This window comes from Hypanus sabinus, chromosome 12 (assembly GCF_030144855.1).
Source record: "Hypanus sabinus isolate sHypSab1 chromosome 12, sHypSab1.hap1, whole genome shotgun sequence".
Lineage (NCBI taxonomy): Eukaryota > Metazoa > Chordata > Chondrichthyes > Myliobatiformes > Dasyatidae > Hypanus > Hypanus sabinus.
Genome location: NC_082717.1, coordinates 966,595 through 993,853, shown reverse-complemented (window position 1 = coordinate 993,853; position 27,259 = coordinate 966,595). Strand labels below are relative to the sequence as shown.

At 46.6% G+C, this 27,259-nt stretch overlaps 1 protein-coding gene across 2 annotated transcripts; it reads left to right on the top strand.

The window, feature by feature from the left end:
- The first annotated feature begins 484 nt into the window (after positions 1-484).
- Positions 485-26,604, top strand: LOC132402545 (cathepsin B-like). Of its 2 annotated transcripts, none has more exons than XM_059985405.1 (10): positions 485-639; positions 3,689-3,809; positions 9,715-9,800; positions 10,397-10,511; positions 14,753-14,871; positions 19,225-19,310; positions 19,479-19,622; positions 24,818-24,934; positions 25,616-25,744; positions 26,045-26,604. In XM_059985405.1, exons 2-10 carry the CDS (start codon positions 3,690-3,692, stop codon positions 26,137-26,139), a joined length of 1,011 nt encoding a protein of 336 aa, XP_059841388.1. In that variant the 5' UTR covers positions 485-639; position 3,689; the 3' UTR covers positions 26,140-26,604. The 2 variants fall into 2 exon arrangements, with proteins under 2 accessions (XP_059841388.1, XP_059841389.1); XM_059985406.1 differs by having other exon boundaries at positions 583-606.
- Positions 26,605-27,259: the final 655 nt, after the last annotated feature.

Genomic DNA, 27,259 nt, shown 5'->3' with positions numbered 1-27,259 from the left:
CCCTCACCTCTGCCCCTCAACACAGGAGGCCCCCACCCAGGGTTGTGTCCTAAGCCCCCTCTTTTACTGTCTGTTAGGGACCTGAAACTGCTACCACAACTGTATTTCATTGTCCTGTTGTACTATAATTGCACATTCAGACAGAGAGGAAATGTAATATTTACACCATCACGAATGTGAGTAATAAAGTCAATTCCATTCAGTGACATATATACTTTGAAAATAAATTTACTTGGAACTTCTGACAGATTCGTGGGCAGAAACGAATTTAGAGGGACATGGACCCAAGACAGGCAAAGGGAACAAGTTCACACAAGCACCTTATTTGGCCCAGACAAGATGAGCTGAAGAACCTCTTTCCTAACTTGTTCTTCTCTTGTGCTCGATACCGCTGTCTCACTTCCATTCTTACCCTTCGCAAACTAGATCATCTCCCCCCAACCACATTCTTCACCCATTCCTACCACTCCCCGGCCGCAAACGCCCTGAAACGGGGAAAGAGCAAACGGGACCCAATCACATGATCTGTCATGAGTTTGGATCATGTGATCCGCTGACTCAGACACATGCCGGAAGAAGCGTTTAAATCTCGGAGACGGGAACGAGGTGAGAGACGGCACTGAAAGACGAGAGACGGAGGTGAGAAAAGAGAAATGAAGGGAGGGGGCGGTTAGAGTTGTAGGTAGAGGGAAAAGGGACAGGACAAGGACTGTGGAGGGGGTCATGCAAGGCGGACTCTGGTGGTGAGAATGGGATGAGGGAATTGCAATGAGAAGAGAGGCGAGAGGAACAGCATACGGGCTGAGAGATGGAGGATGGGGTGTGAGTGCAAAAGTGAGCGTGAGTGTTTGAGAATATGAATGAACTAGTGAGAGGAGAGGGAGTTGGGGAGAGTGAGGGGAGGGAGAGGAGCAGGGTGTTGGGGGGAGAGGAGTGGAGAGAGGAGCAGGGAGGGAGTGGGGAGAGGGGGATTGAGGGAGGGGGTTTGAGTGAGGGGATGGAGGGGTGGGGAGAGGGATTTTTTGAGGAAAGGGAGAGGAGTAGGGAGTGAGGGGGGTTGGGAGGGAGAGGGTTGAGTGAGGGGAGAGGGGTTGAGGGAAAGGAGAGGAGTGGGGAGGGGTTGTGAGGGGAGGGGGAGAGGGGTTTTGTGAGCGGAGGGGGAAGAGGGGTTTTGTGAGGGGAGGGTGAGCAGGGAGGGGGTTGAGGGTAGGGTTGTGTGAGGGGAGGGAGAGGAGCAGGGAGTGAGGGGAGGGGTTGGGTGGGAGAGGGGTTGAGTGAGGGAAGAGAAGCAGGAAGTGAGGGGAGGGGGATTGAGTGAGAAGAGGTGAAGGGAGAGGGGTTGTGTGAGGGAGGGAGGGGGTTGAGAGGGAACAGAAGGGTGAGGAGAGGGGGTTGAGTGAGGGGAGGGAGGGGCAGGGAGTGAGGGGTGGGGAGAGGGGTTTTGTGAGGGGAGGGAGAGGAGCAGGGAGTGAGGGGAGAGGGGTTGAGAGAGGGGAGGGGATTGAGTGATGGGAGGAAGATTGGGTGGGGTTAGGTGGGAGAGGGGGTTGAGTGAGGGGTGGGGGAGGGGTTGATTGAGGAGAGGGGAGGGAAGGAGTTGAGTGAGGGGAGAGAGGAACGGAGTGAGGGGAAGGAGAGGGTTGAGTAAGGGGAGAGGAGCACGGAGAGGGGTTGAGTGAGGGGAAGGAGGGGAGCAGGGTTGAGTGAGGGGAGGGAGAGGAGCAGGGAGTGAGGGGTTGAGTGGGGGATTGAGGGGAGAGGTGGGGGGAGGGGTTGTGTGAGGGGAGGGAGGAGCACGGAGTGAGGGGAGAGGGGTGGGGGTTGAGTGATGGGAGGGAGGTTGGGTGGGGGGAGGGAGAGGGTTGAGTGGGGGAGGGGTTGTGAGGGGAGGGAGAAAACAGGGAATGAGGGGAAGGAGAGGGTTGAGTAAGGGGAGGGAGAGGAGCAGGGAGTGAGGGGTTGAGTGGGGGATTGAGGAGAGAGGTGGGGGAGGGGTTGTGTGAGGGGAGGGAGAGGAGCAGGGAGTGAGGAGAGGGAGGGGGTTGAGTGGGGGATTGAGGGGAGAGGTGGGGGGAGGGGTTGTGTGAGGAGAGGGAGGGGTTGAGTGGGGGATTGAGGGGAGAGGTGGGGGAGGGGTTGTGTGAGGGGAGAGTGGTGGGGAGTGAGGGGAGGGAGTTGGGGGAAGGGTGGAGTGATGGGAGGGGGTGGGTGGAGTGAGTGGGGAGGGGAGGAGTGGAGTGAGAGGAGGGGCATGGAGGGGGAAATGAGGGTAGAGGAGGGGAAGAGAGGGGAGGGGGAGAGGGATGGGTGAATGAGGGGAGAGGAGCGGGGAGTGAGGGGAGAGGAGTAGGATGGAATGAGGGGAGGGGTTTGAAGGGAGGAGGATTGAGGGGAGGAGAGGCAGTTGGGCGGACGGAGGGGAGGATTGGGTGGGGGGAGGGAGTGGGAGTGAGCGGGGGGGAATGGAGGAGAGGGAGTTGGGGATGGAGGGAGAGGAGAAAAAGGCTGGGGTGTTGGCTGTCTATGGGAGGAGGGGAGGGTGGGTGTAGGATTGACAGATGGGGTAGGTGAGTGTGGGGATGAGGAGGAGGACAGATGTGTAATGCTGAAGCTTTCTTTGAAATTAAGGAAAAGGACTTGGGGGGGGGGGGGGGTTGGGCCGAGACTTTGGGTACATTTAAGGCCGTGTTTGTTAGATTGTTGATTGGTCAGGCCTAAAGGGATACTGGGAGAAGGCAGGAGATTTGGATTGAGAGGAAAATGGATCAGCCATAATAATGGCGGAGCAGACTCGATAGGCCAAATGGCCGAATTCTGCTTCTATGTCTGATGGTCTTATCTAAGAAGACATGAGCTGGGTGCAGAGGAGGTTCAGAAAAATAATTCAAGGAATGAAAGAGTTAACATGAGTGTTTGATGACTCTGGGCCTGTACTTGCTGGAGTTTAGAAGAATGAAGGGGGATCCGATTGGAACTTATTAAATACTGATGGGGCCCAGATAGAGTGGATATGAAGATGTTTCTAATCTAAGACCAGAGGGCACAACAGAGGGATGTTCATTTGGAACGGATTAGGAGGAATTTCTTTTAGCCAAAGGCTTGTAAATCTGTGGAATTTGTTGCCACTGACAACTGTGTGGGTTGGATCACTGGGAATATTTCAAGTGGATGTTGATGGGTTCTCAACCAGTTGGGGCTTCAGTGATTATGGTGAGAAGACAAGAATGTGTTTGAGCGGGAATGAAATCAGACTTGATGGAGTAATCTTGATGGGAAGAATGGCCTTTTACTGCTCCTGTGTCTGATGGTCTATGGTTGGGTCAGTAGGGGTAAGGAAGTATGTGGGGGTGTGGGGAGGGTTGGGGTCTGTTGAGGTAGGTGGGAGGACATTGGTTTGTGGGTGGTGTTGGGGTTCGTGTGGTCTAGCCAGGGTTTAGTGGGGGTAAGGGAGGAGGGGATAAATGGACCCTCTCTGCCCCTCATTGGTGGGGGTGACCCTCTCTGGGAAGTGTGGGATGCAGGCTGGGGCGTGACCCTCTGGGGTAGTGAGAGGGGGACGGAAATGGAGCGTGGGGATGTCCTTCAGGAAGTGTGGAGAGGCAGAGAGGGGGATAACACCAGTGGGAGGAGGGTGTGGTTAGGAGTGGTAGGCAGATGCCCTTCCTGACAGCTGTTTTCCCACCCTCAGGATGCTGTTCCAGCTGCTGTTGCTTTGCGTTGCCATGGTGATGGCCAGACCCTCACTGAATCCTGATCCCCTCTCGCCAGACTTTGTCACTCTCATCAATAAACTCAACACCACCTGGCAGGTGAGTATCCCCTTCCCCCTCGCTCGGTGTGGTCTCTGGGTGGGGGGGGGTGTGACCGTGGGAGGCAAAGGATTGAGAGTGGGTGCTTTAACCCCCACTGAAACCAGTCTCCCATTGAACAGTTCCCTCCTAAGGTAAAATGGACTCTTAATCTACCTCGTTATTGAGCCAAATGTCCTAACTGTTCCTAAAGTTCAAAGTACATATATTACCAAAGTGTGTATGCAGTGTACAACTGGGGTTTGTCTTCGCATTGACAGAGAAAACAATGGAACCAGTTCAAAGAAAAGCATCAGACTCTCCACGTGCAAAGCAAAACAATGTGTAAACGAGTGAAAGACACAGAAGATGAAACAAAATCGAAAAGAGTCCAGGCATACTCAGCTCAGTTCTAGTTAAATCTTTTCAAATCTTTTTATTATTATCCAAAATTCAAGAATACATCAAAGTAAGTAACACAATGTCTCAAAAGAGAAAGAAAACAATATTAGGATTGAAAAATACAGTGACACAAAAAAAGAAAAGAAAAAAAACCTACTAAAGCAAGAAAAAAGTGAGGGGGGGGAATCATAGGTGTTCGACCCCAGAGCCATACAAAAAGTGAGGGGGGGGAATCATAGGTGATCAACCCCGGAGCCATACAAAAAGTGAGGGGGGGGAATCATAGGTGATCAACCCCGGAGCCATACAAAAAGTGAGGGGGGGGGGAATCATAGGTGTTCGACCCCGGAGCCATACAAAAAGTGAGGGGGGGGGAATCATAGGTGATCAACCCCGGAGCCATACAAAAAGTGAGGGGGGGGGAATCATAGGTGTTCGACCCCGGAGCCATACAAAAAGTGAGGGGGGGGAATCATAGGTGATCAACCCCGGAGCCAAACAAAAAGTGAGGGGGGGGAATCATAGGTGATCAACCCCGGAGCCATACAAAAAGTGAGGGGGGGGGAATCATAGGTGTTCGACCCCGGAGCCATACAAAAAGTGAGGGGGGGGAATCATAGGTGATCAACCCCGGAGCCATACAAAAAGTGAGGGGGGGGAATCATAGGTGATCAACCCCGGAGCCATACAAAAAGTAAGGGGGGGAAATCATAGGTGTTCAACCCCGGAGCCATACAAAAAGTGAGGGGGGGGAAAATCATAGGTGTTCGACCCCGGAGCCATACAAAAAGTGAGGGGGGGGAATCATAGGTGATCAACCCCGGAGCCATACAAAAAGTGAGGGGGGGGAATCATAGGTGATCAACCCCGGAGCCATACAAAAAGTAAGGGGGGGAAATCATAGGTGTTCAACCCCGGAGCCATACAAAAAGTGAGGGGGGGGAAAATCATAGGTGTTCGACCCCGGAGCCATACAAAAAGTGAGGGGGGGGAATCATAGGTGATCAACCCCGGAGCCATACAAAAAGTGAGGGGGGGAAATCATAGGTGATCAACCCCGGAGCCATACAAAAAGTGAGGGGGGGGAATCATAGGTGTTCGACCCCGGAGCCATACAAAAAGTGAGGGGGGGGAATCATAGGTGATCAACCCCGGAGCCATACAAAAAGTGAGGGGGGGAAATCATAGGTGTTCAACCCCAGAGCCATACAAAAAGTGAGGGGGGGAAATCATAGGTGATCAACCCCGGAGCCATACAAAAAGTGAGGGGGGGAAATCATAGGTGTTCAACCCCGGAGCCACGCGTCATGTAAAAAGCTTCTAAAGATAAACATCAAACCGCCAGCAAAAAAAACCAAAATTTACAATTAGATCGTGGAGGAAATCTATCAATTAACTCAAATGGTAGTAATGAGCAAATGAACCCCATCTTTTCTCAAAATCAAACATAGGTTCGAATTCTAATTTTCTTCAAACTAAGACATAACATCACTTGAGAGAACCATTGTGACAGTGGGAGCCGACGTGTCCTTCCACTTCAACAAAATGGCCCTCCCAGCTATCAATGTAACAAATGCAATGACATGCTGGTCAGACAAAGAAATACCACAAATATTTTGAGGAATTATTCCAAAAAGCCCAGTTAATTTGTAGGTTGTAAATTAATTTTAAGTGCTTTAGAGATTGTAAAGAAAACTGACTTCCAAAACTTTTCCAATATAGAGCAAGACCAAAATGTGTGTCAGTGTAGCTGTCTCAGCTTTGCATCTATCACAATAACTATCAACATTAGGAAAGATTTTAGACAATCTCTCCATCAAATAATAACAATGTACAATTTTAAATTGAATCAATGAATGGCTAGCACAAATCAAGGAAGAGTTAACCAACTTCAAGGAAAATTACTTAAATATTTTTGTAAGAAATGTCTAACTTGGTATTGTAAGAAGTATGAGTATGAAAGAGTATTTATCAACTAATTGTTCAAAAGACATCAGTGTATATATATAGATCCAAAAAAAATTAATACCTTTATTTTTCCAAAATAAGAATATTGGATTACTCAAAGAAGGCTTAAAAATAGTTTCAATAAATTAAACTACAAAGTTTAAATAGATTAAAAAAAGTTACGGAACTGGAGCCAAATTTGTAAAGAATACTTAATCACAGGGTATAAATTTAAATTAGCAACTTTAGCTAATTGTATAGGTAGAGTAGCTGCCAATCACAAAGTTGTTAAATAAAACTGTTTCACAGCTTCCAATTCCAAATCTACCCAAATTGGCTGCTCATTCTTCTAGTTAATGAATGATTCACCATTAGATTTGTCTGCAAGCCTGTCTGATCAAAATTGCCCAACAGGGCAACAACAAGCAACCAAAAGCCTCCGTCTTATGATTATGGCCTTGCTCCTTATTGCCTACACTTTATTCTGCATTCTCTGATTCTTTTCCCTCTGATCTGATTTGTATGAACAGTTTGCAAGACCATCTCTTAATCATATATGTGACAATTGCAAAACAATTCCAATTGTGAGCTCGAGTCCATTGAATGGTAAATTGGTTTCCAGATTTTGTACCTTCTGCCTGCTGGTGTAGGGGAGAATGTGCAGGGTGGATGGGGACTTCGATGCTGGCTGTGAGAAGTGTAGACTGAGTTCGTGGAGGGGAGACTGGTTTCCCTGATGTGCTGAGCTGCGTCCACGACTCTCTGCAGTTTCACGTGATGGACAGAGTGGTTCTGTATCCAGATAGGAGGCTTTCTATGGGTCATCGATAGAAATTGGTAAGGAATGACAGAGACATGCTGAACTTCTTTGGCCTCCTGAGGAAGTAGAGGTATGGGTGGCTGTCATCAACATGATTGAACCAGAACAGGCTCTCAGAGAGGTTCACACCAAGGAATGTGGATCTCTGAATCCTCTCAACCTCAATGCTGTTGATTTACACAGGAGAATGTGTACTGTGTCCCACCCTGTCCCCATCTCCCTGCCTCCGAGCTCCCCGTCTCCCTGTACTCCGACCGGCCCTGACTAATTGGCGGAATACTGGCTTCACCACCATGTCTGAAAGTCACTTTCAGGGAACCATATGTGCCTAACCTTCATGGCCCTGATGAAGGGTCACAGCCCGAAACTTTGACTGTTAACTGTTTTTCAATAGATGCTGCCTGGCCTGTTGAGTTCCTCCAGCATTTTGTGTGTATTGCTTTGGATTTTGTGCATCTGCAGATTTTCTTGTGTTTGTGATGCTCCTTGGTCTCAGTTTCTACACCTGTCAGGGCTCTACCGTTCACTGTGAAAATCTAACACTGATTTATTTTTAATGCATCATCTCACACCTATGCAAATTAAACTCCATTTGCTACTCCTCAGACCAGAACCCAGCTAATCAGGATCCCTCCTTTCATCACAGTGAAAGAATATAGTGTATTTTGTTGTTTCACTGAACTCCAATAATTGATCATACACTTATAATTGATCAAGCATTTCACCATTCCAACTTGAATTTCTCCAATTTTGTTAATGGTTGCTTTCTCCCATTGACTGTTGATGTAACCAAGCGGTGGTTTCCTGGGTTTTTCAGGAAACCGTTCCAGTACTGTTTCCTCTGGAACAGAACCTTCTCTAAGTCTCTGATGGCTGTGGGGGAGGAGGCCTCGAATGCTGTGCTGAAAACCCAGTAAAGTTCACAGAATTGGTGTTCATTTCATTAACAAGCTCTCAACCAGTTGGTACAGTTGTGTCCAGTCCCAGCCATTGCCCAGCTTTGTAAAGTTCTCAGCTTTTCCTTCAGCTGGGTCTTGGAGGAGTGAAGGGACCAGGGAGGAAGCTGCATCACTGCATGGTACAGAGACCGTTTTGCAGTGGATCAGAAGGGCAGACAAAACTGCCCAACACAACACCAGCACCAGTTCAAGGATATATATACAGAAAGGTGCTGCAACAGGGCCAGAAATATCATGAAGGATCTCTCTGGCCCTGCTCAGACTGTTTGACCCACTCCTAACAGGGGGCAAGCTGTGTATTAGTCACACGAGGACCACCGGACTTAAAAACGGTTGCTGCTTTCCCCAAGCAGCAAGGCTGACCCCCCCCCCCCCCCGCTTATGTGAGAATGCTGCCCTTGCACCACAGTTCACATTCAACACCATAATTCCTGCCAGGCTCGACAGGAAGCTCAGAGACCTCGGCCTTCATCCTGTCTTGTGTAGCTGGATCCTGGACTTGCTGTCAGATCACTGGCGGGTGGCAAGAGTGGGCTCCCTCACCTCTGATCCTCAACACAGGTACCCTTCAGGGCTCTGTCCTAAGCCCCCTCCTTTACTGTCTGTATACCCATGACTGTGTTGCCACCCACAGCTCCAATTTGCTAATTAAATTTGCTGACAACACTACAGTGATTGGCCTTATCTCAAATAATAATGAGGTGGCCTACAGAGAAGAAGTCATCGCCCTGACACAGTGGTGTCAAGAAAACAGCCTCTCCCTCAATGTTGATGTTGGAGCCGATTGTGGACTACAGGAGGAATGGAGACAGGCTCACACCTATTGACATCAATGGATCTGTGGTTGAGAGAGTAAACAGCTACATCACCGAGGAACTCGCGTGGTCTGTACGCACCAGCTGTGTGATGAAAAAGGCACAACAGTGTCTGTCTCACCTCGTACGGTTGAAGAAGTTTGGCATGAGTCCCCAAATCTGAAGGACTTTCTACAGGTTCACAATTGAGGGCATCCTGACTGGCTGCATCACTGCCTGGCATGGGAACTGTACCTCCCATAATCACAGGACTCTGCGGAGAGTGGTGCGGACAGTAAAGCGCATCAGTAGGTGTGAACTTCCCATGATTCAGGACATTTACAGTGGCAGGTGTGTAAAAAGGGCTAGTAGGATCATTAGAGACCCGAGTCACCCCAAATACAAACTGTTCCAGCTGCTACCATCCGGGAAACGGTACCGCAGCATAAAAGTCAGGACCAACAGGCTCCCGAACACTTCTCTTTCACCAGGCCATCAGACTGATGAATTCATGCTGATACAATTGTGTTGCTATGCGATATTGACTGTCCTGTTCTGCATGCTATTTATTACAAATGAGTAATAACAGATGATTTAAGTGTTTAAAAAAAATTTACTCCATGTGAAGTATGCAAGAAATAAAATCAATTCATTACTTTCTGTCAGTCATCTTGCGTGCAAACACTCCTGTGCCTAGTGTCACTCAATGGACATATAATTAATCTATGCATATAAGCTATCTGATGTGTTTGTTGTTTTTGTGCTGTTTTGGATCTGGAGTAAGAATGACTTTGTTCTCCTCTACATTTGTAAGCTGGAAATGATGAGGGGGGGGGTCACTGTGGATATGGGGGTCTGAGGTGTGGGTTGCTGAAGGTGAGTCCCTGTGGAGGAGAGGATATTGACATGTAGGTGGGGAGAGGGAGGGAAGTGGAGATGTTAGATTGGGGGTGGGGAGATGTGTTGGATATGGGCTGGGGGTAACTGCTTGTTCTTGTATCCAGGCTGGTCAGAACTTCCAGAACGTTCCGTTCAGCCTGGTGAAGCGATTATGTGGGACTTTCCTAAATGGACCTCGACTGCCCCTGAGGTAAAGGAGGGAGGGGCATATGTGGCAGACTGGGGAATGATGTGGGGGGAGCCAGGGCTGGTTTGGGGATTGAGGAAGGGTTTGGAGATGACAGGACTAGTTTGAGGATCAGTGGGGGGGGGGCTGGTTTGGGGGACAATGAAGTGAGGCCAGGGCCAATTTGGGGCATGAGGAAGGTTTTGGGGAACAGCAGAGGCCAGTGCAGGGGATGAAGTGAGGAGGGGGCTGGTTTAGGGAATAAGGAGGGTTTGGGGGATGGCGTGGGTGGGTGCTGTTTTGGGGAATGAGGGATGGTGGGGCTGGGGGCTTGTTTGGAAGTTGAGGAAGGTTTGGGGAATGGCTGGGGCTGGTTTGAGGGACGACAGATGGTGTGGGATAGCAGGGGCAGGTTTGGGATATGGGTAGGGGAGATTAGATGTTGGGGGTGGGGACAAAATGTTGGCGAGACATGAGGGTGGGGAGACTTTAGGATTAAACTGGGTAAGAGGTTTTGATGCTGGAAGTCTACAGACTCGATCTGGTTGTGTGGGGTGATGGGTTGAGGGGGAGGTGGGTGCAGGAGATTAGGCCCTCATCAGTCCTTTCTCACTCATCAGGTCTGAGAACATCGCCGTTGCAAAGCTCCCAAGGAACTTCGATTCCCGAGAACAGTGGCCAGACTGCCCAACAATTAAGGAGATTCGGGACCAGGGTTCCTGTGGATCATGTTGGGTGAGGACCATTGGGCGGGGCAGATCTCAATCCGGTTGAATACACTGGCATATGTCATGAAATTTGTTGTGGTGTGCAGCATTGCAATATAGTATATAATAATTTTAAATTACAATTAAGAAATATAAGTAAGAAATTGAGTAGTGCAAAAAAGAGATGGTGTTCATGTTCATTATTGTCTATTTGGAAATCTGCTTGTACTGTTCCTGAAATGTTGAGAGTGTGTCTTCAAGTTCCTGTATCTCCTCCTGAATGTTAGCAAAGAGAAGGGCATGTCCTGAGGCATCACCTTTTGAAGATGTCCTTGATGCTGGCGAGGTTGGTGGTGCCCATAGGGAGCTGGCTGAGTTTACAATTTTCTTCAGCTTTTTCCGATCCTTTACCAACCCCTCTCTGCCCTGCCCCTTTGAGTACTTGGCCTGATGTCTCAAACCAAAAAAAACGTAACAAATAGGATTAGGAGTAGGCCATCTGGCCCATCAAGCCTGCTCCGCCATGGCTGATCTGGCATGGACTCATCTCCACCTACCTCCCTTTTTCCCCATAACCATTAATTCCCCTATTCTGCAAAAATCTATCCAACCTTGTCTTAAATATATTTGCTGAGGCAGCCACTGCTTCATTGAGCAGAGAATTCCACAGATTCACCACTCTCTGGGAATAGCAGTTCCTCCTCATCTCTGTCCTAAATCTATCCCCCTGAATCTTGAAGCTATGACCCCTAGTTCTAGACTCGCCAATCAGTGGAAACAACTTTCCTGCCTCTATCTTACCTATCCCTTTCATAATAGATCTCCTCCTCCTTCTGAATTCCAGCAATTACAGTCCCAAAAGACTCTATCTCTCCTTGTAGACTAACCCCTTCATCCCTGGGATCAACCTGGTGAACTTCCTCTGCACCACCTTCAAAGCCAGTATATCCTTCCTCAAGTAAGGAGACCAGAACTGCACGTAATACTCCAGGTGCGGCCTCACCAGTACCCTGTACAGTTGCAGCATAACCTTCCTGCTCTTAAGTTCAATCCCTCTAATAATGAAGGCCAACATTCCATTTGCCTTCTTGATAACCTGCTGCACCTGCAAACCAACCTTTTGCAATTCATCCATGTGCACTCCCAAATTCCTCTGCACAACAGCAGGCTACAATCTTTCACCATTTAAATAATAAACTGATCTTCCATTTTTCCTTCCAAAGAGGATGACCTTGCATTTACCAACATTGTATTCCATCTGCCAGACCCTTGCCCACTCTCTTAACCTATCTATATCTCTGCAGACTCTCCTTATCTTCTGCACAATTTGCTTTCCACTCAATTTGGTGTATCAGCAAACTTAGATACACTACACTTGGTCTCCTCTTCCAGTCATTAATGTATATTGTGAACAGTTGTGGACCCAGCACACCGCTCACCACTGATGGACAACCATGTATCCTAACTGTCTACTTTCGATTAGTTAACCAATCCTCTATCCATGCTAATACACCACTCCTAACTCTATGCATCCTTGTGGATAAGTCTTTAATGCAGCACCTTATCAAACACCTTCTGAAAATCCAAGTAAATGATGTCCATCTGTTCCCCTCTATCCACTGTGCTCATTATATCCTCAATTAACTCCAGTAAGTTTGTCAAACAGGACCTGCCTTTGCTGAGTCCATGCTGCATCTGCCTGATGGATCAATTTCTTTCCAGATGCCTCTATTTCTTCTTTAGTGATAGCCTCAAGCATTTTCCCAACTACAGATGTTAAACTAACTGGCCTATTGTTACCTGCCTTTTGCCTACATTTTTTATTTGAACAGTGGCATGACATTCACCCTCTTCCAATCCACCGGGACCTGCCCAGAGTCTAGAGAATTTTGGTAAATTATCATACTATAACTTCAGCCATTTCTTTCAGCACCCTGGGATGCATTCCATCAGGACCAGGGGGCTCATCTATCTTCAGACCCACAAGTTTGCTCAGCACCATCTCTTTAGTGATAGCTCTTGTTTTGAGGTCCTCACCTCCTATCACATCCATTGTACCTCTCTTCAGCATGTTAGATGTGTCCTCCACTATGAACACTGACACAAAATAGTCATTCAAAGCCTCGTCCATTTCCTCATTACCCAAATTCCTTCTCATCCAACAAGGGGCCTACATTCACTTCAGCCGCCCTTTTCCACTTTATATAATTATAAAATCCTTTACTGTCCATTTTTATATTTTGTGCTAGTTTATTTTCATAATCTAGCTTACCTCTCTTTATTGCTCATTTAGTGGTACTCTGCTTTTTAAAATTTTCCCAGTCTTCCAGTTTCCCACTACTCTTGGTGACTTTGTACTCTTCAGCTTTTTTTTATTTCCTCAGATAGCCAAGGCTGGCTCTCCCAACCCTTGCTGTTCTTGCTTCTAACTGAAATATATTTTTGAGCACTGTGAAAAATCTCTTTGAAAGTCTTCCACTGTTCCTCAACCATCTCACAATATAGCTGGTGTTCCCAGCATGCACCAGACAAATCCAAAACCATCCTTGTTTCGACATAATACAGTGGTTTTCAATCAAACTATTGCACCCTCTATTTGTATGAGAAACTCAATCATACTGTGATCACTCTTTCCAAGAGGATCCCTAACTACAAGATTTTACCTGTCTCGTTGAACAGGATCAAATCTAAGATGACACGTTCCCTTGTAGGTTTGTAACATACTGTTCAAGAAAGCCGTCACGGATGCATTCTATGAAATCCTCCTCAAGACTGCCTTGACCAAATGATTCAGCCAGTCTATGTGCAAGTTAAATCCCCCATGACAACTGCTGTTCCATTCTTGCATGCCTCAGATATTTCTGTTTATTTCCTCTGCCACTGTAATGTTGTTATTCCGTGGCCAATAGACAACTGCTACCAGTGGATTTAAAAAATTTTTCCCTTTACTATTCCTAATCTCTACCCAGATGGATTCAACATTCAGAACTTTAGATCTTGTATCGTCTTTCACTATCGCTCTGACATCTTTAAGAGTGCTACCCCACCTCCCTTACCTTCCTGCATATCCTTCCATATTACCTGATATCTTTGGATATTTAATTCTTGATCCACTCCACCCCACAACCATGTCTCTGTAATGGCCACAAAATCATACCCCTTTGTACTGATTTGTGCCTCAAGTTCACTGACCTTATTTCAGATACTACGGGCATTCAGATAAAGTGCCCTTGCACTCATTGTGCTTTTAAAATCTTGTAATTTTTTACTATTCTTCACTCTACTCTTACTTTTCTCTTTTTGATCTTTTGATTTTTTTCATCTTTATCCAGTTTTCTTTGAACTTTCTCCATACTTCCCCAGTCTGTTGAACCCCCACCCCACTATTTAGTTTATCCACAGCCCTAGTAATATGATTCACTAGGATCCAAGTCCCATCACGGTTCAGGTGGAGCCCGTCCCATTCAAACCCACTTCTCCCACACCAATCCTTCAGCCACGTATTTAACTCTCTAATCTTCTTGACCCTATGTAAATTTGCTCGTGGCTTGGGTAGTAACCCAGAGATTACTACCTTTATGGCTCTGCTTTTTAATTTAGTCCCTCAAATTCTGCTCAAGTTCGCTCAGCAGAACTCTTTCCTTGTTCTACCTATGTCGTTAGTACTCATATGGACCATGACAACCGGATCTTTCCCATCCCATAGCAAATTCCTCTGCAGGTCAGATAAGATATTCCAAACCTGGGCGACAGTCTTATCCTGAAAATCCACTGGGGGAAATGTATGATGGAGCCAAAGGCCTGATTTGACCACAGTAAAACCTCCACTTTGGAAAAACTCAGCAGCCCGGCCAGTATGTGTGGAGAGAACCTCCCTTGGTTACACAGTGCCTCGGACCTACAACTGTTTCCTGTCTTGCTGAACATTTTCTGGTTTTGTTTTTGGGTCCATGACCAGGAAGCCAAGGCCTGGTCACCTGAAGGCTTCCGGGTGGGATCCTGGACTAGGGCTGTCACCCTAGTAATCACAGGTAGGCCTTCAGGAACCACCTTGCATAAGGAACTAAGAATAACTCTTCCTTAAAAGGAGCATGAGAGAAGATTTCAGTTAACTAAATCTGAGTTGGAAAATATCTTGGTCAAAGAGGAGGATCAGACCACAGCACCAGGGATGGGGCGGTGATGAATTGGGACGGACTGTGGGGAAGGAGAAATTGGGACAAAGGGAGGTGGAGGCTGGCTGTTGATGAGATGTTTGTTCTTCCCCAGGCCTTTGGCGCCGTGGAGGCCATGTCAGATAGGATTTGTATCCACTCCATGGGTCAGGTTAATGCGGAGATCTCTGCTGAAGATCTGCTAACCTGCTGTAGCCAGGAGTGCGGAGATGGGTGAGTGCTCTTTGTGTGATGACAGGCGAGGGAGGCTGTTACAAACCAAGTGATGGAAGGAAGATGTAGGATACAGCATCTGACCCACGTGACTTGTGGATTATGAAAGTTGGCGATGAACAGGAGGGCAGAGGGTAATGAAAAATTGTCGGCAGCTGAGGTTGGGGAGAAAGCCAAGGTGTTCACCTGGAGGTGACGTGATCATTGGGAAAGAGGGGGCAAACATGACCAACTCTGCAGCAAACCCTGCTGGGGAGGTGGGAGGTGTGAGGGTGTCTGGGACAGCTGGTACCTTGTCCTGGTTGGGTGGTGCATGTGAGCTTGATTATGCGAGGTTTGGATGGTAGGGATATGGAGGGCTTTGGTCTCAGTGCAGGTCGTTAGGAGTAGTAGGCAATTTATAATGGTTCAGTATGGACTAGAAGGGCCAAAGGGCCTGTTTCTGTGCTGTACCTCTATGACTTAGATACTAAATTAAATATATAGTGCAAAAATATAAAGTAGTGAGGTAGTGTTCGTAGGTTCAATGTCCATTCAGAAGTTGGAGGGCAGAGGAGATGAAAGCTGTTCCTGGATCATTAAGCGTGTGTCTTCAGGATCCTGTACCTTCTCAGCTCAGTCCTCGCTGATTTGATTTGATGTGGATGTATGTTTCAGTGCAGGTTTCAATGTAAATGACAAATAAAGCTAATCTTCATCTTGTACGTTGTCTGTACAATTCCAAACAATTAAACCCACCCCCTACTATTGACTTTCCACAGCCCTGGTTATGTGATTCATCAGCACACTTGTCCCAGTGAAGTTCTATTGGAACATCTCCCTCCTTCGTCAACACTACCGTTAGTGCCCTACAAATTCAAACCTACTTCTCCAACACCAATCTCTAACCCTCGTATTTAGCAGTGTGATCTTATTAACCCTATGGTGATTTGCTCAAAGTTTATAGAAGAGTACAGCCCAGGAACAGTGTTGTGCCTCGATTGATTAAAAACAAGAATACCAGATGTCATCTTAACCACCCTATCAACTTGTGTAGTTACTTTTAGGGAGCCATGAATTTGAATTCCAAGATTCCTCAGCTCATCAATACAGTTATGGGAGAAGGCATTGAGAGAGAGTGGGAGTGAGAGGGACAATAAATCAGCCATGAAGGAATGACAGAGACTTGATGGGCTGAATGGCCTATTTCTGCTCCTTTGAGCAGAAATTCTTGCAGGAATGTTTGCCAGTGCTGCTCAGGGGGGTTTAAACTAGATGTGCAGGGGGCAGGGATCCAGATCCAGAGGGTTGGTCAGAAGGAGCATGGGGTTAAATGTGTAGAAGGTTTGGGTGATCTTGAGAAGGTCATCAAAATTCAGGGTGCAATTTGCCCGATGGAAGTTCAAGGAGCTGGATTAGGTACAGTAGACAGTGTTTTAAGCAAAGAGAGGAGGAATGGGCTCAGAATTCTATACTTGAATGAGCGTAGTGTCAGAAATAAGACAGATGAGCTTGAAGCTCAGATGAAAATGGGGAACTACAATATTGTTGGGATAACGGAGACATGGCTGCAAGGGGATCAGGCCTGGGAATTGAGTGTACCAGGGTATACGTGCTATCGTAGAGACAGAAATATGGGAAGAGGGGGTGGGGTGGCCCTGTTGGTGAGGAATGAGATTCAGTCCTTAGCAAGAGGTGACTTGGGAACAGGGGAAGTAGAGTCTGTGTGGATTGAGCTGAGGAACAGTAAGGGTAAAAAGACCCTAATGGGTGTTGTGTACAGGCCCCCAAACAGTAGCGTGGATATTGGGTACAAGTTGATTAGCGAGTTAACATTGGCATGTGCTAAAGGTAATGCAGTCGTTATGGGAGATTTCAACATGCAGGTGAACTGGGAGAATCAGGTAGGTGCTGGACCCCAGGATAGGGAGTTTGTTGGGTGTCTAAGGGATGTATTTTTGGAACAGCTTGTGCTTGAGCCAACCAGGAACGAGGCTATTTTGGACTTGGTGATGTGTAATGAACAGGAATTGATAAGTGATCTTGAAGTAAAGGAGCCATTAGGAAGTAGTGATCATAACATGATAAGTTTTTATCTACAATTTGAGAGGGATAAGGGCAGATCAGAGGTGTCAGTGTTGCAATTAAATAAAGGAGACTACGGAGCCATGAGGGAAGAGCTGGCCAAAGTTAAATGGGCGGATGCCCTGGCAGGAAAGACAGTGGATCAGCAGTGGCAGATATTCTTGGGCATAATACAAAAGATGCAAAAGCAGTTCATTTCAATGAGAAGGAAGGATTCAAAGAGGGGGAAGGGGCCATAGTGGTTGACAAAGGAAGTCAGAGATTGTATAGCATTAAAGAAAAAGAAGTATGACAGGGCTAAGATGAGTGGGAATACAGATGATTGGGAAAGTTTTAAGGAACAGCAGATCTTAACTAAAAAAGCAATACGGAGAGAAAAAATCAGGTATGAGCTCAGTCTAGCCAGGAATATAAAAGGGGATAGCAAAAGCTTTTTTAGCTATGTGAAGAGAAAGAAGATAGTTAAGAACAATGTTGGCCCCTTGAAGAATGAATTGGGAGAAATTGTTATGGGAAACAGGGAAATGGCAACAGAATTTAATGCGTACTTTAGATCTGTCTTCACCAGGGAGGACACAAGCAATCTCCCAGATGTATGGATGGGCCAGGGTCATAAGATATCAGAGGAACTGAAACAGATTGACATTAGGAAAGAAACTGTGATGAGTAGACTGATAGGACTGAAGGCTAATAAATCCCCTGGTCCAGATGGTCTGCATCCGAGGGTTCTAAAAGAGGTGGCTCAGGAAATTGCGGATGCATTGGTAATCATTTTCCAATGTTCCTTAGATTCAGGATCAGTTCCTGAAGATTGGAGAGTGGCTAATGTTATCCCACTTTTCAAGAAGGGAGGGAAGGAGAAAACGGAGAACTATCGCCCTGTTAGCCTAACGTCAGTCGTGGGGAAGATGCTTGAGTCCATTATTAAGGACAAAATAGTGGCATATCTTGATGGCAGTAATAGGATTAGGCCGAGCCAGCATGGATTTACCAAGGGCAAATCATGCTTGACTAATCTGTTGGAGTTTTTTGAGGGTGTAACAAGGATGTTAGACGAGGGTAAGCCAGTGGATGTAGTGTACCTAGATTTTCAGAAGGCATTCGATAAGGTGCCACATAGGAGATTGGTGAGTAAAATCAGAGCTCATGGCATTGGGGGCAAGGTTTCAACATGGATAGAAAACTGGTTGGCAGATAGGAAGCAAAGGGTAGCAGTGAATGTGAGTTTCTCAGACTGGCTGGAGGTGACTAGTGGGGTACCACAGGGCTCTGTATTGGGACCACAGCTCTTTACGACTTATGTCAACGATTTAGATGAGGGCATTGAAAACTATATCAGCAAGTTTGCTGACGATACTAAACTGGGTGGCAGTGTGGCATGCCAAGAGGACGTTAGGAGAATACAGGGAGACTTGGATAGGCTGGGTGAGTGGGCAGATACTTGGCAGATGTCATTCAATGTGAATAAATGTGAAGTTATCCACTTTGGAAGCAGGAACAAGAGGGCAGAATATTGTCTGAACGGTGTAGAGTTAGGTAAGGGAGAAATGCAAAGAGACCTAGGAGTCCTAGTTCATCAGTCAATGAAGGTGAATGAGCATGTGCAACAGGCAGTGAAGAGGGCAAATGGAATGTTGGCCTTTATTACAAGGGGAATTGAGTACAAGAGCAAGGATGTTCTTTTGCATTTGTACAGGGCCCTGGTGAGACCACACCTGGAATATTGTGTACAGTTTTGGTCTCCAGGTTTAAGGAAGGACATTCTGGCAATTGAGGAAGTGCAGCGTAGATTCACTAGGTTGATTCCTGGGATGGCAGGGCTGTCTTACGCAGAGAGATTGGGCTTGTACACACTGGAATTGAGATTGAGAGGGGATCTGATTGAAACGTTTAAGATAATTAAAGGATTGACGCAGGAAATATGTTCCAGACGTTGGGAGAGTCCAATACCAGAAGGCATGGATTGAGAATAAGAGGTCAGTTATTTAAAACAGAGTTGAGGAAAAACTTCTTCTCCCAGAGAGTTGTGGAGGTGTGGAATGCACTGCCTCGAAAGACGGTGGAGGCCAATTCTCTGGATGCTTTCAAGAAGGAGCTAGATAGATATCTGATGGATAGGGGAATCAAGGGATATGGGGACAAGGCAGGGACTGGGTATTGATAGTGAATGATCAGCCATGATCTCAGAATGGCAGTGCGGACTCAAGGGGCCGAATGGTCTACTTCTGCACCTATTGTCTATTGTCTCATGGTGCCTTTAATGTTATCTCCCCCTGTCCCCAACTGCAGATGTAATGGGGGCTACCCATCAGAAGCCTGGAAATACTGGACACAGAAGGGACTGGTGACTGGGGGGCTCTACAATTCCCACACAGGTCAGTGCGGGAGGGAATGGAATGTGGGGTGGAGGGATGATAAAGGAGGAACTGGTTACTGGGTGGGGGTGTGATAGCAAGAGGGAAAGAGTATATGGAGTGGGAGGGATTTACTGCTTCAGAAATGTGAAGACGTTGTTGATGTTGTCACCCTTTCTCCCCTTCCAGGCTGCCGACCATACACAATCCCTCCATGTGAGCACCATGTGAATGGGTCACGACCACCATGTACAGGGGAGATCCCCACACCGCAGTGCACCCAGAACTGTGAGGCTGGCTACACCCCCAGCTATTTTCAAGACAAACATTACGGTGAGTGCTGGGGAGGTGTGTGGGGAGAGGGTAGGGCTGCAGACCAGACATGTTTCCGCTTCAGTGACACACACATCTGATGGGCTAAGTGGCCACCCTCTTACAACCATGATATAGAAGCAGAATTAGGTTATTCAGCCCATTAGGTCTGCTCTGCCATTCCATCATGGCTCTCAACCCCATGTTCTTGCCTTCTCCATGTAACCTTTGACATCTAGCTAATCAAGAACCCATCAATCTCCTCCCAATTTAACTATAAGAACAGAACACAAGAAATGGGAGTTGGAGTAGGCCATCTGACCCGTCAAGCCTGCTCCACCATTCAATAAGATCATCTTCACCTACCTGCCTTTACCCCATAATCCTTAATTCCCCTACTTTGCAAAAATCTATCCAACCTTATCTTAAGTATATTTACTAAGGAAGCTTTTGGGCAGAGAATTCCACAGATGCACCACTCTCTGGGAGAAGTATTTTCTCCTCATCTCTCCAAATCTTGAGGCTATGTCCCCTAGCTCTAGTCTCACCTACACGTAAAAACTACCTTCCTGCCTCTATCTTACCTATCCCTTTCATAAATTTGTATGTTTCTATAAGATCTCCTCTCATTCGTCTGAATTCCAGTGAGTACAATCCCAGGTGACTCAATCTCCCCTCATAGTCTAACCCCCTCATCTCTGGAATCAACCTGGTGAACCTCCTGTGCACCCCCTTCCTCAAGTATATCCTTCCTCAATTAAGGAGACCAGAACTGCACACAGTACTCCAGGTGTGACCCTGTATGGTTGAAGCATAACCTCCCTGCTCTTAACTTCAGTCCTTATAGAAATGAAGGCCAACGTTCCATTTGCCTTCTTGATAGCCTGCTGTACCTGCAAACTAACTTTTTGTAATTCATGCACAAGCACTCCCAAGTCCCTCTGCACAGCAGCACACTGCAATTATTTATTTTTAAATAATAATCTGATCTTCCATTTTTCCCTTCCAAAGATGATGACCTTGCATTTACCAACATTGTACTCTATCTGCCAGACCCTTGCCCACTTACTTAAACTATCTATATCTCCCTGCAGACTCCCTGTATCCTCTGCGTAATTTGCTTTTCCACTCAATTTAATATCATCAGCAAACCTGGATACACTACACTTGGTCTTCTCTTCCAGATCGTTAATATATATTGTGAACAGTTGCTGGCCCTGCACACCTCCATAGTTATCTGTGGCACTGAATTCCACAGTTCCACCATCCTCATCTCTGTTCTAAATGGACATCCCTCTTCTGAGGCTGTGTCCTCTGGTCCTCAACTCTACCACCATAGGAAAAGTCCTCTCCATATCCACTCTATCATAGCCTTTCAATATTTAATAGGTTTCAATGAGATCCCCCTCATTCTTCTAAACTCCAGTGAGTATAGTCACTCCTTATCTCACTACCAATTTCTGATTGGTCGCTATTCAAACGCCTCTAATTCCCTTACTGATACATCTGACTTTATCTTCTCCCTCTCAATCTGCAGGATGAATTCTATCATATTATGATCACTGGCCCCAAAGAATTCCTTACCTTAAGCTCCCTAATCAAATCTAGATCATTACACAATACCTAATCCAGAATTGCCTTTCGCTTTGTGGAATGCCTAAGAGATTTTTGTTTTTAAGAGCAGCTTCTGGTTGAGACCACAATTTCCTCCCGAGATCCAGCACCAACTGATTTCCCCAATCTACCTGCATATTGAAAGTCCCCATGAGTATTGTAGCTTTCCCTTTTTACATGCCTTCTCTATCTCCTGTGCCCACATCCTGGTTACCATTCTGAGACCTACATATATTCCCAATAGTCCTTTTTATCCTTGCAATTTCTTAATTCTACCCATAATTCCACATCTTCCTATCCTATGTTACTTCTTTCTATGGATTCAAGACCATAAGACAAAGGAACAGAATTAGGCCATTCAGCCATTCCCCATGGCTGATCCCAGATCCCACTCAATCCCATATATGTATCTGCCTTCTCGCCATATCCTTTGATGCCCTGACTGATCGGGAAACTATCAACTTCCACCTTAAACATACCCACGGACTTGGCCTCCACCGCAGTCTGTGGCAGAGCATTCCACAGATTCACTACTGTCTGGCTAAACAAATTCCTCCTTCTGTTCTAAAAGGTTGCCCCTCTATTTTGAGGCTATGCCCTCTAGTTCTGTATACCCCCACCATAAGAAACATCCTCTCCACGTCCACCCTATCTAGTTCTTTCAACATTCGGTTGGTTTCAATGAGATACCTGCTCCCCACCCAACCCGCACCCTTCTTCTAAATTCCGGTGAGTACAGGCCCAAAGCTGCCAGAACCTCCTCAAATGTTAACCCTTTCATTCCTGGAATCATCCTCATGAACCTCCTCTGGACTCTTTCCAATGACAACGCATGCTTTCTGAGATAAGGGGCCCAAAACTGTTGAATACTAAGTGTGGCCTGACTGGTGTCTTCTAAAGCTTCAGCACTATCAGTAAATTAACCTTCTGGGAGTCTTGCACAAGGATTCCCAAATCCCTCTTTACCTCTGATTTTTGAACCTTCTCCAGATTTAGATAAGTCTGCACTATTGTTCCTTTTACCAAAATACATGATCATACATTTCCCAACGCTGTAATCCACTTTTTGCCTATTCTTCCAATTTGTTTAAGTCCTGTTGCTGCAATCACATTGCTTCCTCAGCATTACCTACCCCCCCACTTCTCCTTATCTGCAAACTTTGCCATAAAGCCATTAATTCCATTATCTAAATCACTGACAATGTGAAAAGTTGTGGTCCCAATACTGACCCCTGAGGAACACCACTACTTACCAGCAGACAACTAGAAAAGGCCCCTTTTATTCCCAATCACTGCCTCCTGCCTGTCAGCCATTCTGCTATCCATGCCAGTATCTTTCCTGCAACACCATCAGATTTTATATTGTTTGGCAACCTCATGTGGCACCTTATCAAGAGCCTTCTGAAAATACAAGTAAATGATACCCACTGCAAGGGAAAATCTGCAGATGCTGGAAATCCAAGCAACACACAAAATGCTGGAGGATCTCAGCAGACCAGACAGCATCTATGGGATTAAAGTACAGTTGATGTTTCGTGCTGAAGTGTCAACCGTACCTTTTTCCCATAGATGCTGCCTGGCCTGCTGAGTTCCTCCAGCATTTTGTACGTGTGACATCCACTGCCTCTCATTTGCTCACCCTGCTTGTTGATTCCTCTAAGAATTCTTAACAGATCTGTTGGGCATAATCTGCCTTTACAGAAACCATGCTGTCTTTGACTTATTTTACCATTGGTCTCCAAGTACCCTGAAACATCATGAATAATAGATTCCAACCCTTTCCCAACCAGTGAGGTTAGGCTATCTGGCCCATAATTTCCTCTCTTTTGGTTTCCTCCCTTCTTAAAGAGTGGAGTGACATTTTCAATTTTCCAGTGCTCTGGGACTATGCCAGAATCAAGCGATTCTTGAAAGATAATGACCAATGTATCCGTTATCTCGAGTAATCTCTCTCAGGACTCTGGGATGTAGTTCATCTGGTCCAGGTGACTTATCCACCCTAAGATTTGAGTTTGCCTAGCACTTTTTCCTTTGTAATAGCAATGGCACTCACTCCTGCTCCCTGACACTCGTGGACCTCTGGCACACTGCTAGTGTCTTCCACAGTGAGAACTGATGCAAAGTATCCATTAAGTTCACCTGCCATTTCTTTGTCACCCATTACTACCTCACCTGTATCATTTCCCAGTGGTGCAATATCAAAGTTTCCCAATCATCCAACTTCCCATTCACTCTTGCTACTTTATATGCCTTTTTCTTGACTTTCTTGCAGTTCTTAACTTCCTTTGTCAGCCACAGTTGGCAGTTTCTTAACTTTGCACACAAAGGTTTGACATTCTCTAACCCTATGTCACCACTTTCTAAAGATGTAATTCCATCTCTTACCAACAGAGCCACACCACTGCCTATACCTTCCCGCCTGTCCTTTCAATACAAAGTATATCCTTTGATAATAAGCTCCCAGCTATGGCCTTCTTTCAGCCACGACTCACTGATGCCCACTACATTATAACATCTGTGATGGTGCCATGAGTTTATTCACCTTATTCTGAATGCTACGCAGATTTAAATGCAGCATCCTCAGTCCTGCGTTATTCACCCTTTTGAATTTTGCCTCTGTGGTACAATTTAATTCTTAGCTCTGTCTGCATTTATACCCAATCATTGGTTTGTCCGTCCTTATGTTCATGTTACACCCATCATCTCCTTGTAAACTTGCTGGCTCATCCTCAGCTCTATCATCCTGGTTCCCAGCCCCCTGCTAAATTAGTTTTGATTTCGATTTCTTTTTCTTTAACCAACAGGGCCACCCAACTCCCTCTGCCCACCTTCCTGTCCTTTTGGTACAATGTGTATTCTTGGATGTTAATCTCACAACAGTGATCTCTTTCTGCCAATCTCTAACTGGTACAAGATCATCTACCGTGTCCTGCATGCATTCAAATATAAAACCTCTATTCATCACCCTTTTTGATTTTGGCCCTCTGTTACACTGCAACTCAAAGCAGTTTTGCCCTATCCTCTGCCTTTTTTCTCACAGCCTCAGTACACACTATCTATCACTCCAGTTCCCTTCCCCCCTGCCAAATTAGTTCAAGCCCTTGTCAGCAGCTCCAGGAAACATGCCCGCGGGGATATTGGTCCCCCTCGGGTTCAAGTGTCACCCAGATTACACCTTCCCTGGAAGCATTTCTAATGATGCAGAAATCTAAAACCGTCTGCTCAGCACCACCTCCTGAGTGACTCATTCATCTGTACTACAGGGCCTGTTCTTGCCCTGACTAGCACGTAGTACTGGGAGCAATGCAGAGGAAGGGTGTCCTTTTCTTTAGCATTTTTCCTAGCTCCTGTATGCACTGTGCAGAGACCTCTTCTCCCTTTCTACCTATGTCATTAGTGCCAATGTGCACCATGACCTCTGGTTGCTTACCCTCCCTCTTCTGAGCAGCTAAGCCCTTTGCACCTGAGGAATACACCCTCATAGCCATGGAATCTGCTGTCTGTCACCCAACTATCGAGTTTCCCATCATGACTGCTCCACTATCACCCCCACTGTTGGTGCCCCTCCTTGTGATGACAGTGAGTGATGGTTCTTCCCACAGGCATGAACTCCTACAGCGTCAGCACGAGCACTGAGGAGATTATGAAGGAGATCTACAAGAATGGGCCAGTGGAGGCAGCACTGCTGGTTTACACAGACTTCCTGCAGTACCGATCTGGTATGTCTGGCCGGGGCACAACGGGAACAGTACAGGTCTACACAGACTTCCTGCAGTACCGATCTGGGGTGTCTAGCCGGGGGCAACGGGAACAGTACAGGTCTATCCAGACTTCCTGCAGTACCGATCTGGGGTGTCTGGCCGGGGGCAAAGGGAGCACTGCTGGTCTACACAGACTTCCTGCAGTACCGATCTGGTACATTCAGGAGGAGGGTGGGGGGAGCATCGGGGAAAACACTGTCCTTGCAACCCCTGTCACAGGTGTGGGGAACAAGGGTAATGTACTTTCCTCTCAGTCCCACCCCAGCATTATATAACATTGAAGCAGGCCCTTTGGTCCATGCTGAACAAGATGTCCCTTTGGTAGTGTTTGTCCCAACCTCCTGAGCCTTTCCAATCTACGTCCTTGTCCAACTGAGTCCACCTCTGCCTCAGTAAAAAGGGCATTGGGGGAGGAATGCTCTAGGGGCTGGACAGTCCCTCCCCCACCGCTGGTGGGTTCAGATGCTCTGCTGTTAGTTCCATAAGACAAGACAGACCATTCAGCCCATTGAGTTTACTCTGCTATCCTAGCATGGCTGATTTATTATCCCTCTCCTGCCTGCTCCTCATAACCTTTGACACCCTGATTAAACAGAAGCTATCGACCTCTGCTTTAATTCCTGACTGTCCTCTGCACAGGTGTTTACCAGCACAAGGTTGGGATGGAGATCGGGGGTCACGCCATCAAGATTCTGGGCTGGGGTGAGGAGGACGGGACGCCCTACTGGCTGGTGGCCAACTCCTGGAACACGGACTGGGGGGATAATGGTGAGTTGCTGGGGGTGATTGTAGAGGATGGTGGGGATGATGGGTGATGTGGGACAGGGCGTGAGGGTGATATTGTAGAGGACAGTGGGGAAGACAGGTGGTGACTTGGGACAGGGTGTGAGGGTGATATTGTAGAGGACAGGGTGGGGACAATGGGCGGTGACCTGGGACAGGGCGTGGGGGTGATATGGGGTGTATGGAGCTGGGTGTGTTGTTCTGGGGGTGTTTGTGGTTCTGTGGGGAGGGTAAGGCTGTGTATCCTCTGTCCATTTTCACCCGTCTCATTATTTTGCTTGCCAGGGTATGTAAAGATTCTGAGGGGCAGCAATGAGTGTGGCATCGAGGATGAAGTTGTGGCTGGGATCCCTCGCACAAGCAGCCTCCACCACCAGTGAGCCCATCTGGTCCTCAACATGGATACTGTCCCATCAGATCATTAATCAGAGAACAGTACTCCACAATGCCGAGCTAATTACAGTTTGACTATCATCAGTCACGAGTCAGTGACTGACGCCCAGCTGCTAACCTCTCTGCTTTATCACACTTGACTACAGAAGCCGTCAGCACACTAATACCAATGATCTGAAATCAGTACTGACAGCAACACACAAAACGCTCAGGAATTCTGCAGGTCAGGCAGCATCTGTGGAAATGAATAAACAGTTAATGTTTCGGGCTGAGACCCTTCATCAGGACTGGAAAGGAAGGGTCTCAGCCCAAAACATTAATTGTTTATCTATCTCCATAGTTACTGCCTGACTTGCTGAGTTCTTCCAGCATTTTGAGTGTGTTGTTTTGAATTTCTAGCATCTGCAGAATCTCTTGTTTCTGATTGTACCTAAATACATTTTTTAAGTCATGCCTTTTTGCTTTATTATTTTGAAAGCGGAGTAATTTTTGGTAGGGATGTGACTGCCCAAGGTACATTGGGATATTGGATTCATTGATCAGAGAGGTGCACACCACTGATATGGTGACCGTTTATGGTCCATTCCTATCTCCACTTGGAAAGCTGAGTCACTTTGTCCATTGTACTGGTGGGCAGTAAGCTCTATCTGATTTATCTGGGCTCACTGCTTCACTTAGAATCAGAATCCTTTGTTATCGCCAAGTATGAGGACACATACAAGGAATTTGATGCCGGTTTCCCTGAGCTCTCTTTGTACAGAATTAAAAGCAACAAAAACAATAGTGCAAATAATCATAAACTATATACAATGAGGTCCACCTCATTGAATGTACAGGTGGACTTGATTTATAATAAACTAAAATTCAAGTGTTCCTAAGACTGATGGCATACGGAAAGAAACTGTCCTGGCATACAGTGATCTAAAGCACCTACCAGAAGGAAGGAGTTGGAACAGGTGATGTTCAGGGTGTGATGGGTCTACAATAATACTGCTTGCTCGCTTCCTGACTCTAGATGCATACAAGTCCTGGATCGAGGGCAGCTTCACACCAATAATCCTTTCTGCAGCCCTGACGGTTCTTTGGAGTCTATTCTTGTCTTGTTTG